At 36.6% G+C, this 17,663-nt stretch overlaps 1 protein-coding gene and 1 long non-coding RNA gene across 2 annotated transcripts; both read right to left on the bottom strand.

The window, feature by feature from the left end:
- Positions 1–565: 565 nt before the first annotated feature.
- LOC120067601 (uncharacterized) lies at positions 566–1,654 on the bottom strand. Its single transcript, XR_016531748.1, has 3 exons — positions 1,517–1,654; positions 1,355–1,405; positions 566–734 (listed from the first exon to the last, which is right to left on the bottom strand). It is a non-coding gene; the product is annotated as an uncharacterized LOC120067601 (long non-coding RNA).
- A 177-nt stretch (positions 1,655–1,831) lies between these two features.
- On the bottom strand, positions 1,832–17,281 carry LOC150038194 (uncharacterized). Its single transcript, XM_090312453.1, has 4 exons — positions 17,198–17,281; positions 3,218–3,427; positions 3,047–3,116; positions 1,832–2,078 (listed from the first exon to the last, which is right to left on the bottom strand). The coding sequence occupies exons 1-4, from the start codon at positions 17,279–17,281 to the stop codon at positions 2,035–2,037; spliced, it is 408 nt and encodes a 135-aa protein (XP_090168579.1). The 3' UTR covers positions 1,832–2,034.
- Between the last annotated feature and the right edge of the window lie 382 nt (positions 17,282–17,663).

The raw sequence follows: 17,663 nt of genomic DNA, 5'->3' as shown, positions 1-17,663 counted from the left end.
AACACATCTATTGAACATTCCAATGGAAGTTTGTTCACTAGATGTGAAAAAAGATATATTTCGACATCGAGATGATAATGAAGAACTTCTTGGTCCTGAAGTACCATATATTAGTGCAATTTGTGCACTTATGTATCTTGCTAATTATATAATACCAGATATTGCATTTTCAGTATATTTATTAGCAAAATATAGTTATTCTACAACAAAATGATATTGGAACGGAATTAAGCATATACTCCTTTATCTTCGAGGAACGATTTATATGAGTTAGTTTTATTCAAACAAATCAAAGTTTGATTTGGTTGATTATGTAAATTCTGGATATTTATCTGATCCACACAAAGCTATATCTCAAACAGGTTATCTATTCACATGCGGAGGAATGCTACATCGTGGCGGTCAGTGAAATAGACCATAACGTGTCACACCCTCTCCCAAGCTTATCTCTCAAGTCCGAAAGGAGGCATGAGGATGGTAAATACCACCTTCTTGTGATACCTACTGTCCACTTTCACTTGTTTCGCTTAGTAAACTCATAACTAATTAAATATAACAATAATTCTTTGGCTTAACTTATTTTATTACAAATCAATATAAAAGTTTATACAATTCCCAAACTCAACTTAACAACTCAAGACCCTTAATTACATAAACTCTTTGTAACAAACTTAAGTTTGGAAGCATGGCAGATCTTGACCTTAGCAGTACTTGGAACTCCATTTTTACTCTACCTGGGGGTAGGGAGAACAAAACATTAGAAAAACATGAGTTAGGAAGCCCAATGAGTGGTATGTTTTTATATCAAAATAGGTTTTGCTTTTGGAATTTATTTTGAAAACGTTTGCACAAACAAGTAGTCATAAAACAATATCAAAACGTAACCATCCTAGTATGATAACTGAGATAATACTGGCATGATCATATGTTTCTCGAAGATGAATCATTTCAACCAAATACAAGATCTAGGAAACAGGCCCAGTACCCAATAGAACCCAACAAATATGCACATGTCGACAATATCCTGCTAGACATACTCGAGTACATGAATAATCCCGACTAGATCATACTGAAAATCTTAGCTAAACGTCCACAAGGTATGCCAACATTTCCCGGGTACCATTCTGGTTTTCCAGTCAATGTATTATAAAACATGTTTTCAAACGAAACCAGAGTTAAAACAATTATCCAAGTAAAACCACGAAAAACAAGTAACTAAAATCCGAGAAAAGCCATTTTTAGATAATGCCAAGTTTTCCAAATCATGCATACATATATAATACCATATATGTATATAGTAACAACCAAAACATTTTGAAATTAAACCACTCACAATTCTCCAACTAGGGTTTACCTTTTCTCCAAGTTCCCTAGTTTTCCGGGGGTTTCTTCCTAGATCCTGAGCCTATATTATTCCAATAACTAGGTTAAAATCCTTTGTTTAGGATTAAAATAATTTTAGAACACTTCTTTAACCCTAAACTAGCTTACCAACCCAATAGGTATTACACTAAACCTTTAGATTGGAAAAGACAGTTGTTGAGCGCAGGGTTGGCTTCTTTAGCACAGTTGGACACAAAGACTGCTTTTGTCAATTGAGTTGGATGTCTGGCTCAGCAAGTTGGGCACATGGTCTGCCTCATTGGACACCTATGTTGGGGTTGATGCCCTAAATCTCGTAGGGTTCTATAGTTTGTAAACACTTGTATGAACAAACATTTCAGTGATTAATAATATGTAACGACCCGACCCCCTAGGACTTAAGTTAGGCCATTACTAAAATACATGATGCATGGAACTCAAAAACGACACTCTGTTATGGCGAATTAAATATGGTAAGTTCAAAAGACTTTCATTAAATTCAAATATTAAAACAATAGTAGGGTACCCAGAAATCATAAAGTGTAATAAATAAGTCTGAAAAACGATTCTTAAACGTAAGTTTTAAACATCAAAACTAAAAGCTAAGAGAAACATGAAAAGAACTCTAAATTTCATGATGCGGAAGCATAAAAACTAGTTCCAGTGGCTCAATCACGAATTCCGCTTGTCCATCGCCGGTGCATCTCTACCCTTACCTAAAACAACACATGAGAAAGAATGAGTATAAAATACTCAGTAAGTAACCCCACTACTAGGGTCAGGCTGGGCATTTATATCCTCTAGATACCCACCTCTGGTAAAACATATAAATTGCTCTAGTCCTCATGGGACACATATACACATGAAACAAGAAGGAGACTGAGTCTTATCCTACTGTAGTTAAGTATGCCCACAACCTTTGGTGAATCCTGAAGGAAACACAAACTGGTGAATCCCGAAGGAAACACAAAATTTAATGGGCATCTAACTAATCAGTAAAGACATTTGCACAGTCTCAACATCATAATCATCACTGTACGAATCTATGACATACATATAAACTTCAACATCATGGCTCTACAACATACACATATACCTCAACGTCATGGTTCTACGACATACATGTATACCTCAACATCATGGTTCTACAACATACATGTATACTTCAATATCATTAGATCAAATACAACCATATAGAAGCACATATCATCTTATACTAGCATTCAAGTGTCTATGTGCATAAATAAATAATTCAGATCTCGTACCAGAACATACTTTGATCATATTATAATATCAGTCTACATGCTAACATTCTGCCATAACATATATTTATCATGCTAGCATACATCTAATGTCTGGCCCGTGGGCAGTTCCAGTAGTAAGATTACTTACCTCGAAACGAAATCTAACAAAAGTAATCCACACCCTCTTTTAACTTAGTAAAATTCTTGAATCACACCCTGAATCAATTATTAAAATTAAGCCCAACATTTAGGACTGGATTTCAAATATGAAAATACCTCAAACTCCACAAAACAACTTACCCAAAATATGTGCCGATCCAGAAATTTGTTTTACACTTAGCACGGAGATACCAATCTATTCATAATCCACAATTAGGAATTTAAAACCAAATTTCCAGCATTTAACCCATTCCAAAGAGCTTCAAGTTCACATTACTTACCAATCATACTCAAAAATTCCCTAGAGCCAAACTCTAATCTTACTGGACAGCGGTTCCTAACACCTTGAAACTTCAATCCAAGCTTCACAACATAATCAGTATAAGTAAATTAAATCAAAACTCAATGGGTGACCAAACCCATTCAATAAAAACACAAACTTTAGATCTTACCCCAGATTCCAAGTTTCTGGCGAAAACCCCATGGAATGGAGGCGGAAGAGGATGAACTTGACAGCTAGTAGCTGCTACACCGATGAACAATAGTTGTAAGGGCGAATCGGACAGCGCAGACCTAATCTGAATGAGCGGCGACGTGCTACTGATGGCGTGGCACAACTTGAGTGGACGACATCGAGAGAGGCGGACGCGCGACTCAGACGGCTAGACAGATGAGGGTATGGGGGAGGGTTGCACGACGAGGTCTGTGGTGGCCAAAGGGAAGAATCGGCAGCAAGTGACGATTGAGGCTGAACAACGAGCGGCAAACGAGGCTGGGTGACTCACGGCGACACGATTGATGCTTGGGCAGCGATGGAGGCGGCGTCGGAAGGGTTTTCAACGAGGTTGGAGGGGTAGTCACGCTTTTCACAAAGAGGAAAGGTTTCTTTTGTTTTAAATAAATAAATAATAATAATAAACTAAAAAAGGAAATAAGTATAATTATATTTAATTCCTTTCCTTATTCTACTTTATACTATTAAATTCCTTTTCGTTTCAAAAGAAAATTAATTCCTGCCATTAATTTTCAAATTGAATAATTTCACGCCAACAATTAAATTCCCGCACATATACTTGAAGTCCAAAATTCCAAAAAATGCCCTCCAACTAATAACAATTGCTGAAATTCTAAATAATAAAGTTACTGAAATTACATTATTGCTAAAAAATGTGCGGGGTGTTACATAATATAAATGATATTTTATTCACTTCTTCTATGAAAGATATGATATTTTAGTTGTATTAACCACAAACCAATAAACTAACATTCATGGTTATTGTTGTAGCTTAAACATGTATGTGGAGACATACATGTGGATCATGTTTAAGTGATAACCTAATTGGTCTATAGTATATGGATAAGGTTGGGTACCTTATCCTAGTGACACTATGAGTATGACCCACTTTGTAGGTGTTATAAATATTGTAAAGTGTTACAAATGATATGATCCTGATCATTCATATATTAGACGTGCGAGTGGAAATATTCTATACAGAAGAATTACATGACCTTAATCCTGAGCGAGTTATGAACTCCTGCCTATGAGGGCGGTCATCTGATTTGTATGGGGTGGGAGCCACTCTCATCACCCATACAAATCAAAGGACCGCCCTCACAGGCAGGATTTCACAACTCACTCAGGATTAATTAATTCAATCATATATGATATAATGTATTTGATACATTGTTGTTTAATTGGAGAGACAAATATTTGAATATGATTCAAATATATTTTTTATGAATTAGATTCATAGTAATTAAATTTAAAATAAATATGATTTATATTAAATGCCATAAAATAGAGAAAAAAAACTATGGTTTATATATTGTATATGATGCAATATTAAAACTATAGGTTACAAATATAATATGATAAGTTAGTTATCATATTTATTTATAATTTACTAATTATTTGATAATTAATCCTTTTTCTCTATAACCGCCCTTAGTGGGAAGTTAATTAGTTTGTTATGGCAAATGTGGGATAAATGAAAATGTGAATTGATTATTTAGATAGACAAGTTTTTACGATCGAGTAAAAGAAAGTCTTCTACACAATTCCTTAAGAGACTAAACGATCAAATAACATAGTCTATGCGATAGACTTGATCATCTCCACGACAACCTTGTTCCCTTTTCGATCGTCTTCCTCCTCTAACCAAAAACTAGCCAGAGCCCACAAGTCTTGGATTCTCACACTGAGAATACCAAGGTCACTAAGTGGTAGTATCTCTTTTGGTTCGAGGATCGCGTTGTTTCTTGCTGCTGTTCGAGGGAGCGTTCGTGAATGAGTATGATCGAGGGATTAACTTGAAGAATGGTTTTTCAAAAGTATAGTCTCTTGAACTCTTTTTTACTATTGAGAAAGCATGCTGTAATTTAATTTTATGCATAATATGTTCTTGTTGACTGTAAATGTATGCGTTCAATCGAAATGGGATTTGGACGATCCGCTTCTGCTCAAAGGTTCTCTATCAAAAGAAATCCTTCAATTGGTATGCTTTCAGTTTACTTTTACAAAAGTTAATTGTAAGGGCCCCTGTGTTTTTGGGCATAATTTATTGCAATCGAGTTTGTATTCGTTTGGAGTTTTGAGTTGTTCGTGAAGCATCAGACGCAAGAGTTGCAGTTCATTTCAATGTAGAAGATGAAACGGTAGTCGCATCGTGTAGCTTTAAGTTAGACGATCATTTAGATTTGGCTATGCGTTCGTGTAGAATTGTTCTACTCGATCGTGTAGAATTTGCTAAACGATTGCATAGCTAATGCTATGTGATCATGTAAAGTGTTTACTCAATCGTGTTGCGTTGACTACATGATCGCATAAATGCTTGAGGGTAAACGATCATACGGTATTTGATACTCGATACAAGGCATGCGCACTAAAATATCGTGTAGACTATCATGTTCATCGCATAGTCAGTAGCTACACGATCGCATCGAAGGAAATCAAATATGAGGATTTCCATGAGCAGCGGAAGGATCATTCCAAATTACAATCGTATATGAACTTTACAATTACAATCACAAACGGAAACATACAGTTATGCATTAAATACATAAACTATAACATGTTATACAACAAATCAAAGACAAGAGCAACACACTTTTGTAGACTCATCTTCAAGCTCCTTGATCACGAACGCTCGATCGCAGCAGCACAGCAACACAACAACACGCGAACACTCGTCCAACACGACTGCTACACTGCACAATCACCGTGCACTCAAACTAAGTGATCGACAAGGTCACGAACACCCTGAACTCTACGAACGGCCTCCACAGAACCTCGACAGTGTCGAGTTGAGTATGACACCACCAAGAAGGATACCTTGGTATTCTTAGTGTGAGAATCCAGAGGGTGGGCTCTATGTAGACTTGGTTTAAGGTAGAAAAATGGAGGAAACACAATCGTGTAAAGGATTGAGAAAGTGGGAGATGGAACAACCTATCGTATAGGTCGATGCCCAATCGTTTAGGAAAAACCAAACGATCGTTTAGCAAAAGCTATGCAATCGTTTAGCTCATCGCTTAGCTGAGTGTCTGTCACCTACTAACACTCCACGATCGTTTAGCTAACTCCAAGCTGTCGCTTAGTGAATCTAATTTACTTGACAACTTCCCATGAGTAATTTCCGAGATTGGAAATCTCAAAACTTTTCTTTTCAATTCTTACTAAAATTAGGAAACATTTTTCCTTTTATCTCACGGTTACCATAAAACCACCAATAACCTCCCACTCAATTGGTTATTAGAGAAAAATAGATAATTATCTAATAATTAATATTATTCTAAATATAAATGATAATTAACTTATCACACTATATTTATAACCTATAGTTTTAATATTTTATCTCACGAAACATACAAACCATAGCTCCTTTTCTATTCCATGACACTTAATGTAAATCTCATTTACATTAATCCTCCACTTGATGTATTATCTCGTACACCATACCAATCATATCATATATAATCGAATTACTTATTGTCAATTTGAACATTTCAAATCAACACCAAGAACTGATCCTCAACTTGAATCCATTAAGCTACCAAGGGGACCTTATGTACCTGTAGCTCGAAGCTCCAACGGTACGTGAATAACTGACTAAACTCTTTAGTCACGGGATCCACCATCCGTTAACTGCTAGGCACTCCACTAAAGATCGATAGTTGGACTCTCTTCACCACAGATATATTATGTGTCTTTCTTAACCAATCAACAGTGCGACAACCCTTCACAAATTGCTCGTAAGTATAGCTCGGCCAATAACCGTTATGCCCATGTAGTTACATCTAACTCTTTAAGTACCATTGATCCCTCTAATGAACATAAGTCATAGTCCTACTATGACTGAGTCCTCTCTTCCAAAGAAAAGTTGTGGCCACTATGTTCAAGCCCCAGAATTAGCCCTTAAGGAAGCAATCTCTCTACTTATCCCTGCTTCGGGAAAGGAGTGAATTTCATCTTGTGTATTGAGTTCCCAGCTCCCAGATCAGACAAGTCTCCAAAAAGGTAGGCATGTTGAGTTGACAATCTGGCCATCTATACTAATCAAAGGATCGCCCTCAAAGGCAAAAATTCCCAAAACACTTAGGATTGAAGTCGTGTCACCTATGGTCGTTAGGTGAGATGTAAGTTCTAGTATCAACGACGTTATATACAGAGTCTAGTCATCTCGTGGTCCTGTCTTATACGAACTCTTTGTATAGGACACCCCTGCTCACACGTCTCCACATGAATAGTCAGAATCTACCATTTGTAGTAGTTTACAACACTTGCAAACCTCTACAAAGCGGGTCATATCCATAGTGTCACTAGGATCAGGTATCCCACCTTAATCTTTATACTACATACCTATTTAGGTTATCACTTAAGGCATGATCCACTTGTATATCTTATATACATGCTTAAGTGATAACGATGGAGCTTTGTTTATTGGATACAAGTAAATGTCATAATGAAATAACAATTATTTTATTCATAAAACAATGTGTATCAATACAAACAACGAGACTCCATGAGAATTAGGACACCAATCCCAACACGCATAGTATACGATACTCGACGTTTGCTACTTGATCATGTAGACTATCATGCTCATCGCATAGTCATTAGCTACACGATCGCATGGCATGCGTTACTCGAAGCGTGCTGCACGATCGCGTGGACTTTCATGCTCATCGCTTAGTCTTAAGCTACATGTTCGTTGCTAAACGATCGTTTATACTCGACGCGCATTGCTCGAAAATCCGAGAATTTGCTACATGATCAAGTGCAAGGCTTCAAGGCGGACGATTCAAGATCCGATTCATATGTTTGAATCGGTTGACTCAAACTTTTGTAATAGTTTAGCATTTCCTTTCCCATATTTTTTTAGATAAACTATCCCGGTCCATCAACTTTTTACTAAATGTGCATGTGATGTATATTTATCTTATATGCCACAATGTATGTCATATAGTTTTAAAACCCACCATAGGTTATGCATTTTTTCATGCATCATTTTTATAATATAAATGTTATAATATATTAGCATGCATGATTAAATTACATAAAGCATGCTCATGCATCATATAATATAAGAGTTATAATATATGCATGCATTATAGCATCTCCATGCATCATTTATATTATAAATGTTATAATTTTAAGGTTGTATGTTAGCATGGAATGTATGCTCAATTCATTACTTAATTATATAAAAGTTATATATCAGTAATGAATGAACATTGCATGAAACATGACACCTTAGGTTTATTTATAAAAGTTACAAATATCTTATGTTTGTCTAGCTCGCAATGTGGAATGATTTTAATTGTTTCATTCTTTATAAAAGTTACAATTAATGAAATTAGCATTAAAATCAATAAAAAAGAGTTGTATGCAAATCTTATGCTTTAATCATCTTTTAAAATGTTTTAAAATTTGATTAAGATAGACCTAAAACCATGTTTCTAATAAGATTAGAAACCTAAGTTTAATCTTTTAATTCAGTTTAATACGATTAAATTGACTAATAAAAGATTAAATATGTAATAAATGTATCTATAAGGGACTGGTTTTGGCTAGGCTGAGGTACTTAAGTCGATGGAAACGTCTAACCCTTACCTGGGAACCTACCTGGAAAGATGAATTGGATAGATTTGTTACATGCATGCAAATTTGATAAAAGTCTATTAAAGTGCTTAATAAGACTTGAATCAAACTTGTTTAATCATCAAAAGCAAGTATTGTTTTTTAGAAAATTAAACAAACCACTTAGTTAAAATCAGTAGCCGGATTTTTTAAGTTAATGAACTCTAGGTAGAATATTCAGTTGGAGGTAAATAGCGTATATGATACTTCATTTTGCTTCTACATGTTTCTCCTTAAAAGTTCACACTGTAAGATCTATTCTCGACCTCAAGGTACCTCTGGAGTGTCCCTCTACAGGTGGCATTTGGGTAGGTCAATAACAAAGTGAATGGAGAGAATGTTTATAGTAAGTGGAAGTGGGATGTGTGACAATATATCCCTCGGTCTCTCTCATTAGGTTGGATAAAATTTTAGTGCATCGCTTCGTGGCACCTTGGGAATGTCCCCCTAAAGGATGACAATTTTGCACAACTCTTTATTTGATCTCCAGAAATGGATAGTGTTGCTTTAGTCTCTTGTCCTAATCGGTTTTTCCCTAAGGTTGGCTCATTGGGGCGGGATTCTATGGCCTAAAATAAGGGGTTACAGTTACACTGAATTGTTAAGGATATTAACAAATTTTGGACCGAACAATGGTGACTGTTAGATTCAGTTACAATGAGTTGTCTTTGTCTAATGGTTGGGATTGTCTCATTCTAGTGAAGGGGCACTTGATCACCGTATGGTAACTTTTGTCATGTCTCACTAGAGCATCATTGCAAAATAGATGTCACTTGGGGTACACTAAAACTATTTTTCTTAAACTTAATTGGTTCTAAAAGTGGTTTAATACAAGTAGACTTATTAAGTTTGTTTTTTTCCCAACATTTTTTAAATATGGCTACTGCTACACTATCTTTACTTGTTGCCGATAAACTGACTGGTGAAAATTACGCTAGATAGAAAAAAAATACTATAAATACGATTTTAATCATCGATGACCTTAGGTTTGTCCTTACGGAGGAGTGTACTCCTATTCCACCTTCTACTGTGACGCGTATGAGCGTTGGACACGGGCAAACGAAAAGGCCCGAACATATATCTTGACTGGCCTTAATGATGTTTTGGCCAAGAAGCATAAGCCCACGATCACTGCATGTGAGATCATAGAGTCCCTGAGGGGAATGTTTGGACAATCGTTCGTGCAGCTCAGGCACAATGCTCTAAAGTACATCTTCAACTCACACATGAAGGAGGGAACATCTATTCGGGAATATTTTCTCAATATGATGGTCTACTTCAACGTGGTGGAGATGAACAGGTCAAGCATTGATGAGGCCAACCAGGTTAGCATTATTCTGGAATTGTTACCAAAATGCTTCATTCATTTCGTTAACAACGTTGTTCTAAACAGGGTTGACTACAACCTTACAACTCTACTCAATGAGTTGCAGACTTTTCAATCTTTGCTGAAAAGCAAGGAGAAGAAGGTTGGTGAGGCAAATATTGCTTCATCTTTCAAAAAGTTCCACAAAGGTTCGATCTCTGAAACTAAGTCTGCATCATCTACTTCTGGCACCAACAAGTGGAAGAAGAATAAGGGTGGTAATGGGAAGGCGTCTGCTAACCTACAACTTGTTGTTGCAAGGGGTAGGAAACCAGTGAGGATTGACAAGAGAAAATGTTTCTATTGAAACCAGAATGGGCACTGGAAGCGGAACTGCCCAAGATATTTGGTTGAGAAGAAGAAGCCTAAACAAGGTAAATCATATTTACTAATTTTAGAAACTTATTTAGTGTAGAATGATGATTCTGCCTGAATTGTTGACTTTGGGGCCACTAACCATGTTTTTTTTTCATTTCAGGGAATTAGTTCCTGGTGGCAGCTTGGTGCTGGTGAGAAGACGATGCGAGTTGGAACGAGCACGTCGTCTCAGCTGTGGCAGTGGAAGGTCTCCAGTTGACTTTACATAATAGATTTATCATTTTGAATGAAGTATATGTAGTTCCCGAGTGAAAGAGGAACTTAATTTCTGTAAAGTCATGGCTTGAATGTAATTATCAACTGATTTTTTTTTTTTTTTGTTAATAAAGTGTTTATTTCGAAAAATGGTGTTGATATATGTTCAGTTGAAATGAAAAGTAATTTGTATGTGCTAAGGCCACTAGCAACAAATGCACTATATAACATAGAGATGTTTAAAACAGTTGTAACTCAAAATAAACGACTTAAAATTTCTCCTAAAGAAAATGCCCAACTTTGGCACCTACGTTTAAGACACACTAATCTCAATAGGATTGAGAGATTAATGAAAAATGGACTTCTAAGCGAGTTAGAAGAAAATTCTTTATCTGTGTGCGAGTCATGCTTTGAAGGCAAAATGACTAAAAGGCCTTTTACTGAAAAAGGTTATAAGGCCAAAGTGCCTCTAAAGCTAATGCATTAAGACCTTTGTGGTCCGATGAATGTACGAGCCAGGGTAAGGTATGAATACTTCATCACTTCTACTGATAATTATTCAAGGTATGGGTACGTTTGTTTATTGCAACATAAGTCTGAGTCATTTGAAAAATTCAAAGAGTTCAAGGCTGAAGTTGAAAATGCATTAAGTAAAACGATTAAAACACTTTGATCTAATCGAGATGGAAAATTATTGGATTCCGAATTCCAAAACTATATGATAAAACATGGAATGGTTTTCCAACTCTCAGCACCTGGTACACCTCAGCAGAATGGTGTATCAAAAAGGAGAACTTGAACCCTATTGGACATGGTTCGGTCGATGATGAGTTATGTTTCCTTATCTGACTCGTTTTGGGGTTTTGCAGTAGAGACTACAACTTATATCCTGAACTGTGTTCCTTCAAAGAGTGTTGCCAAAATACCTTTGGAGTTATGGAATGGTCGTAAAGTTAGTTTACGTCATTTCCATATCTGGGGTTGCCCAACACATGTGCTTGAGGCTAATCCTAAGAAACTGGAACCACGTTTGAGGTCATGCCTATTTGTAGGCTACCCCAAGGGAACGAGAAGAGGTTATTGTTGGGAATGTCCTAGAAATCGCAGTTCGTGTTAAACATTATATTTATCAATAATAATGACTTGTTGATTTTGCATCTTATTATGAAAATCCAATAAATGCATCATTGGCTATAATCTGAATTCTGTAACTTTATGTAGTGACATAAACAGAATCAAGTTGACAGTATATAGCCTAAATGGTCTAATAATTATATGGATGAAATTGGGTATCTCATCCTGGTAACACTATTAGATGTGACCCACTCTATAGTTGTTACAAGAAGTTGTAAGGTGCTACAAACGATGTGATACACAAATCGCTCATGTTGAGACATGTGAGTGGGGGCATCCGATGCAATGAAATTGCATATAGATTGGACTACGAAAATAGTCACTTTTCTTTATAACGGCTGTTTACTGTTACTGACTATTTCATTTATCATATAACCTAGGTTAACTCGATCTTAATTCTGAGCTAGTTATGAACTCCCGTTTGTTCAGGATTATCCTTTTATTTGCAAACGATGAGAGTAGTTCAACAACACTGCTCAATAAGCTTACCATTTTGGGGATAAGACCGGATGAATAATTGGGGATCAGTAGGAAGTTAAGGAATAAGATGTATTCACGTGGGGTAAAACGGTATTTTTGACCTAGCTGTAATTACGAATAACCTCCAAAGGATCAACTTACTGATTATGGTTATTAAGTTGACATAATATATCTACAGTGAGGGCAATTCAACTATGGGCTATTGTGGAGTGTCCCATTAGTTAACGAATAGAGGTTAAATCAGACTAATAAGTTTAGCCGATTAATCTCAAATCGTTGGAGCCCATGATTTGTAGGTTGTTGGGATTGGTGTTCTAATTCTCCCAGAGTCTCGTTGTTTTATAAAGATACACATTTTTCAATGAATAAAATAAGTGTTATTTAATTCTGACATTTACTCATATCCAATAAACAAAGCTCATTGGTTATCTTATGTGAACTTAAACATGTATATATGACATACAAGTGGATCGTGCCTTAAGTTATAACCTAAATAGGTTTGTAGTATAAGGATTAAGGTGGGATACCTGATCCTGGTGACACTACGGATAGACCCGCTTTGTAGAGGTTTGCAAGTATTGTAAACTACTATAGATGGTAGATCCTAACCATTCACGTAGAGACGTGTGAGTGGGGGTGTCCTATACAAAGAGTTTATATAAGGCCTAGACCACGAGATGACTAGACTCTATATATAACACCGTTGATACTAGAGACTTACATCTCACCTAAATGACCATAGGTGACACGTTCTCAATCCTAAGTGTTTTGGGAACTCCTGCCTTTGAGGGTGGTCCTTTAATTAGTATGGGTGAGAGTGGCCAAATTTCCAACTCAACATTCCTACCTTTTTGGGAACTTATCTGATATGGGAGCTGGGAACTCAATCCACAAGATGGAATTCACTCTTTTCCCGAAGCAGGGATAAGTAGAGAGATTGCTCTCTTAAATGTTGATTCTGGAGCTTTAAAATAGTTGCCATGACTTCTCTTTTGAAGAGAAGACTCAGTCATAGTAGGATTATGACTTATGTTCATTAGAGGGATCAATGGTACTTAAGGAGACAGATGTAACTACAGGGGCATAATGGTTATTGGCCCAGCTATACTTACGAGCGATCTGTGAAGGGTTATCACACTGCTCATTGGTTAAGATGGACACATGATATATGTGGTAAGAAGAGTTCAGCTGTCGGTCTTTCGTGGAGTGCCTGGCAGTTAACGGATGGTGGATCCCGTGACTAAAGAGTCTAGTCAGTTATTCACATACCGTTGGAGCTTCGAACTATAGGTCCATGAGGTCCCCTTGGTAGCTCAATGGATTCAGTTGAGGATCGGTTCTTGGGTTGATTTGAAATGTTCAAATTGACAAGAGGTATTTTGATTATATATGATATAATCGGTTTGATGTATGAGATACATCTAGTGGAGAATTGATGTAAATGAGATTTACATTAAGTACCATGGAATAGAAAAAGAACTATGGTTTATATGTTTCATGAGATAAAATATTAAAACTATAGGTTATAAATATAGTATGATAAGTTGGTTATCATTTATATTTATAATAATATTAATTATTGGATAATTAATTATTTTTTTTAAATAACCAAAGTAGTGGGTGGTTATTGAATTATGGTAACCATAAGTTTAAAGGGAAAATGGTTTTCCTATTTTAAAAAGAAGTTTTTAAAGTGCTAAAAAGTTTTCTTTAAGTTTTCTCTCTCACGCAAAAGAAACTCACGGAGTCGTCAAGTAAATACATATTTACTAAACGACGGCTGGGCGAGCTAAACGATCGTGCAATATTTACTAAATGATCGCATAGTTTTGCTAGACGATCGCTTGCCCAAAGTAAACGATCGTGTAGTGTCTATAGGCGACAGACCGAGCTAAACGATCGCAAAGCTTTTGCTAGACGATCGCTTAACTTTATCTAAACGTTTGGGCATCAACCTATACGATAGGTCTCTGCCATCTTCCACTTGCCCAATCGTGTACGCGATCGGTGTTTCCTCCGTTCGTTTGCCTCATACCAAGTCCGAACAGAGCCCACCCTCTAGATTATCACACCGAGAATACGAAGGTCACCTTGTTGGTGGTGTCAGACTCAACTTAACACCGTCAAGATTTTCTAGAGGCCGTTTGTGGTGCTGTGGAGGTCGTTCATGTTACGGAGGAGTTTGTGACCAAGCCAATTGTTGAGGATTAGCGCGAAGTGTTCGTTCTGTGTTCGTTGCTGTGTTGTGGTCATGTAGATCGAGCGTTCGTGGTCGCCGTTGTTCGAGCGATCGCGCAACAGAGCGTGGAGACGAGGCTTCAAATGTTCGTAGAGTTCCTCTCTTGTTCATTTCATTTTTCCATGCTGTAATTTCTGCATCTTAATTGTATAACCCGCTTGTTTAAAGTCGACTGTAAATGTATTGTTGATTCATGATTGTAATTTGGAATAGTCTTGTTCTGCTGCTCATGGAAATCTCAGTTTCAATTTCTTTCATAGGTCCGCGTGGTTCCCCCACTAGCTCGTAAATTAGAGTAGCTTGAGAAATTAATTTGAAATGTTTAAATTAAACGGAACAGGAGAATATATATTTAAATATGATTTAAATATATGAAGATGATTATCGTGCAAAAATTAATTTAATATTTGATATTAAATTAATCAATATTTTAAATTAATTTATGAAATTAGTTTTAGAAAATAATTATCAATTTTATTAATCAAAATGGTTTTGAAATAATTTTGTGTTTTTAAAAGAAAAATAAAAATCGGATTTCGCATGTTATACAAAATGGGGAATACATTTTTTCCATTATCTTCATCTGCTTGCTCACACAAAAGCCATTAACTTCTCTTCATTAATTCTCCAAGCATGAGCTGCAAGCCATGCAATTTACTTCTTTGCATGTTCATATGCAACAAATAAAGAAGTTTGGAGTCATTTGAGAAAAACTATTGCAGAAATTTTGAGAGAAAATCTATGTGAGAAGAAAGTGTTCTTCCATTCGGTTGCTGTGCGTTCTTCACTGTTCTTCACCAATTCAAGTTGTTCTTGAGTCCCACAACTCTGTCTAGAGCTCTAAAAGAATAGTAAGAAAGACTTTGAGGTAGTTTACGGTGATCTTTGGTGAATGATTGTTGCTGTACATTCAGATTCTTAGAGAGTTCTTCAAAGGTATGATCTTAAAACCCTCTTTTTAGAAAAGCATGCTTTAGTTTCTGCCAAAATTAGTGAATCTGAATGCTTATGGATCCTTGATACTTCCGCTGCATATTATTTAACTCTTTCAGTTATTTTTATGATCCTAAAGAAAATAAATTGTTTATATCGACAAATGCTACTTTGCTTGAGAAGGATCATATAAGGGAGCACATACCTAGAAGCAAAATCGTGTTGAATGAGCTTTCCAAAGAAACTACTAAATCTTAAACAAGAGTTGTTGAAGAGTCAACTACCTCAACAAGATTTGTTGAAGTAGGCTCATCTAATAGGTTAAATCCACCTCAAGTGTTGAGGGAGCTTCGACGTAGTGCGAGGGTTTCGAACCCGCCTATTCGCTATATGGGTTAAACTGAAATCATAGCTATGGTAGCTGATGGCGAGGTTGAGGATTTGTTGTCTTACAAGAAGGCAATGGAAAATGTTGACAGAGATGAATGGATCAAAGCCATGGATCTCGAAATGGAGTCTATGTACTTTAATTTAGTTTGGGATCTTGTAGATCAACCTGATGGGTTTAAACATATAGGTTGTAAATGGATCTACAAGGTGAAACAAGGTGCTGATGGGAAAATGAAAATCTTTAAGGCTAGACTAGTGGCAAAGGGTTATACCCAGGTAGAGGGAGTCGACTATGAGGAGACTTTCTCGCTTGTTGCCATGCTAAAGTCTATCCGAATCCTCCTATCCATTGTCTCATATTATGACTATGAGATACGGCAAATGGATGTCAATACTGATTTTTTGAATGACAATCTTGAGGAGACCATTTATATGGTGCAGCCTGAGGGATTCATAGTCCAAAGTTAAGAGCAAAAGGTTTGCAAGCTGAATCGATCCATTTATGGATTGAAACAGGCATCTTGATCTTGGAGTATAAGGTTTGATACTGCGATAAAATCTCATAGCTTTGATCAGAATATTGATGAGCCTTGTGTCTACAAGAAGATCATCAACAGTTTAGTACTTTTCCTAGTGTTATATGTAGATGATATTCTACTCATTAGGAATGATGTAGGCTTACTGACTTTAGTTAAAAACTAGCTAGCAACCTAATTCCAAATGAAATATTTGGGAAAGGCTAAGATTGTGATGGGTATTCAGATCTTTCGGGATCGTAAGAACAAAATGCTAGCACTATCTCAGACGTTATATATTGGCAAGATGTTAATTAAATATTCGATGCAGAACTCCAAGAGGGGTCTTTTGCCTTTCAGGCACAGAGTTACTTGGTCTAAGGAACAGTGTCCTAAGACACCTCAAGAGGTTGAGGAAATGAGATGGGTCCTCTATGCATCTGTTGTAGGCAGTTTGATGTATGCGATGTTATGTACTAGACCTGACATTTGCCATGCAATCAGAATAGTCAGTAAATATCAATCTAATCCAGGATATGATCACTGGACAGCCGTCAAGAACATCCTTAAGTATCTTCGAAGAACGAGGGACTACATGCTTGTGTATGGTTTTGAGGATTCGATCCTTACAGGATACATAGACTTTGTTTTTCAGACTGATACAGATTTTTGGAAATCCACTTCAAGATCAATGTTCACTTTTAACAGAGGAGTTGTAGTATTGCAAAGCACCAAGCAAGGGTGCATCACGGACTCCACCATGGATGTCGAGTATGTAGTGGCTTGTGAAGCTGCTAAGGAGGCCATCTGGCTCAGAAAATTTCTGACTGATCTGAAAGTTGTTCTAGACATGTCTAAGCCCATCACACTTTATTGTGATAATAGTGGTGCTGTGGTAAATTCCCGTGAGCCTCGGAGTTATAAGCGCGACAAGCACATTGAGTAGAAATACCATCTTATCGAGAGATTGTGCATCGAGGGGATGTGATTGTCACGAAGATAGCTTTGAAGCACAACGTTGTTGATCCATTTGCGAAGGTCCTCACGACTACAATGTTTGAGGGTCACCTATAGAGTATGGGTCTATGGGACAGACCACAGCTAGACTAGGGCAAGTGGGAGATCTTGT

Source organism: Benincasa hispida, chromosome 1 (genome assembly GCF_027475165.1).
Source record: "Benincasa hispida cultivar pf3 chromosome 1, pf3_genome.v1.1, whole genome shotgun sequence".
NCBI classification, from domain to species: Eukaryota; Viridiplantae; Streptophyta; class Magnoliopsida; order Cucurbitales; family Cucurbitaceae; genus Benincasa; species Benincasa hispida.
The sequence above is the reverse complement of the archived record's forward strand: the minus strand, read 5'-3'. Positions and strand labels throughout refer to the sequence as shown.

What these genes read in the sequence shown, in the direction of transcription:
- LOC150038194 (XM_090312453.1), bottom strand. Translation starts at nt 17,281, where the DNA reads ATGCACCCTTGCTTGGTGCTTTGCAATACTACAACTCCTCTGTTAAAA. An exon ending in AAGTGGATTTCCAAAAATCT is followed by an intron (nt 3,428 to 17,197) that starts GTATCAGTCTGA and finishes TCATCTGTCTAG; the next exon opens with CCGTCTGAGTCGCGCGTCCG. An exon ending in CCAGAAACTTGGAATCTGGG is followed by an intron (nt 3,117 to 3,217) that starts GTAAGATCTAAA and finishes CTTGGATTGAAG; the next exon opens with TTTCAAGGTGTTAGGAACCG.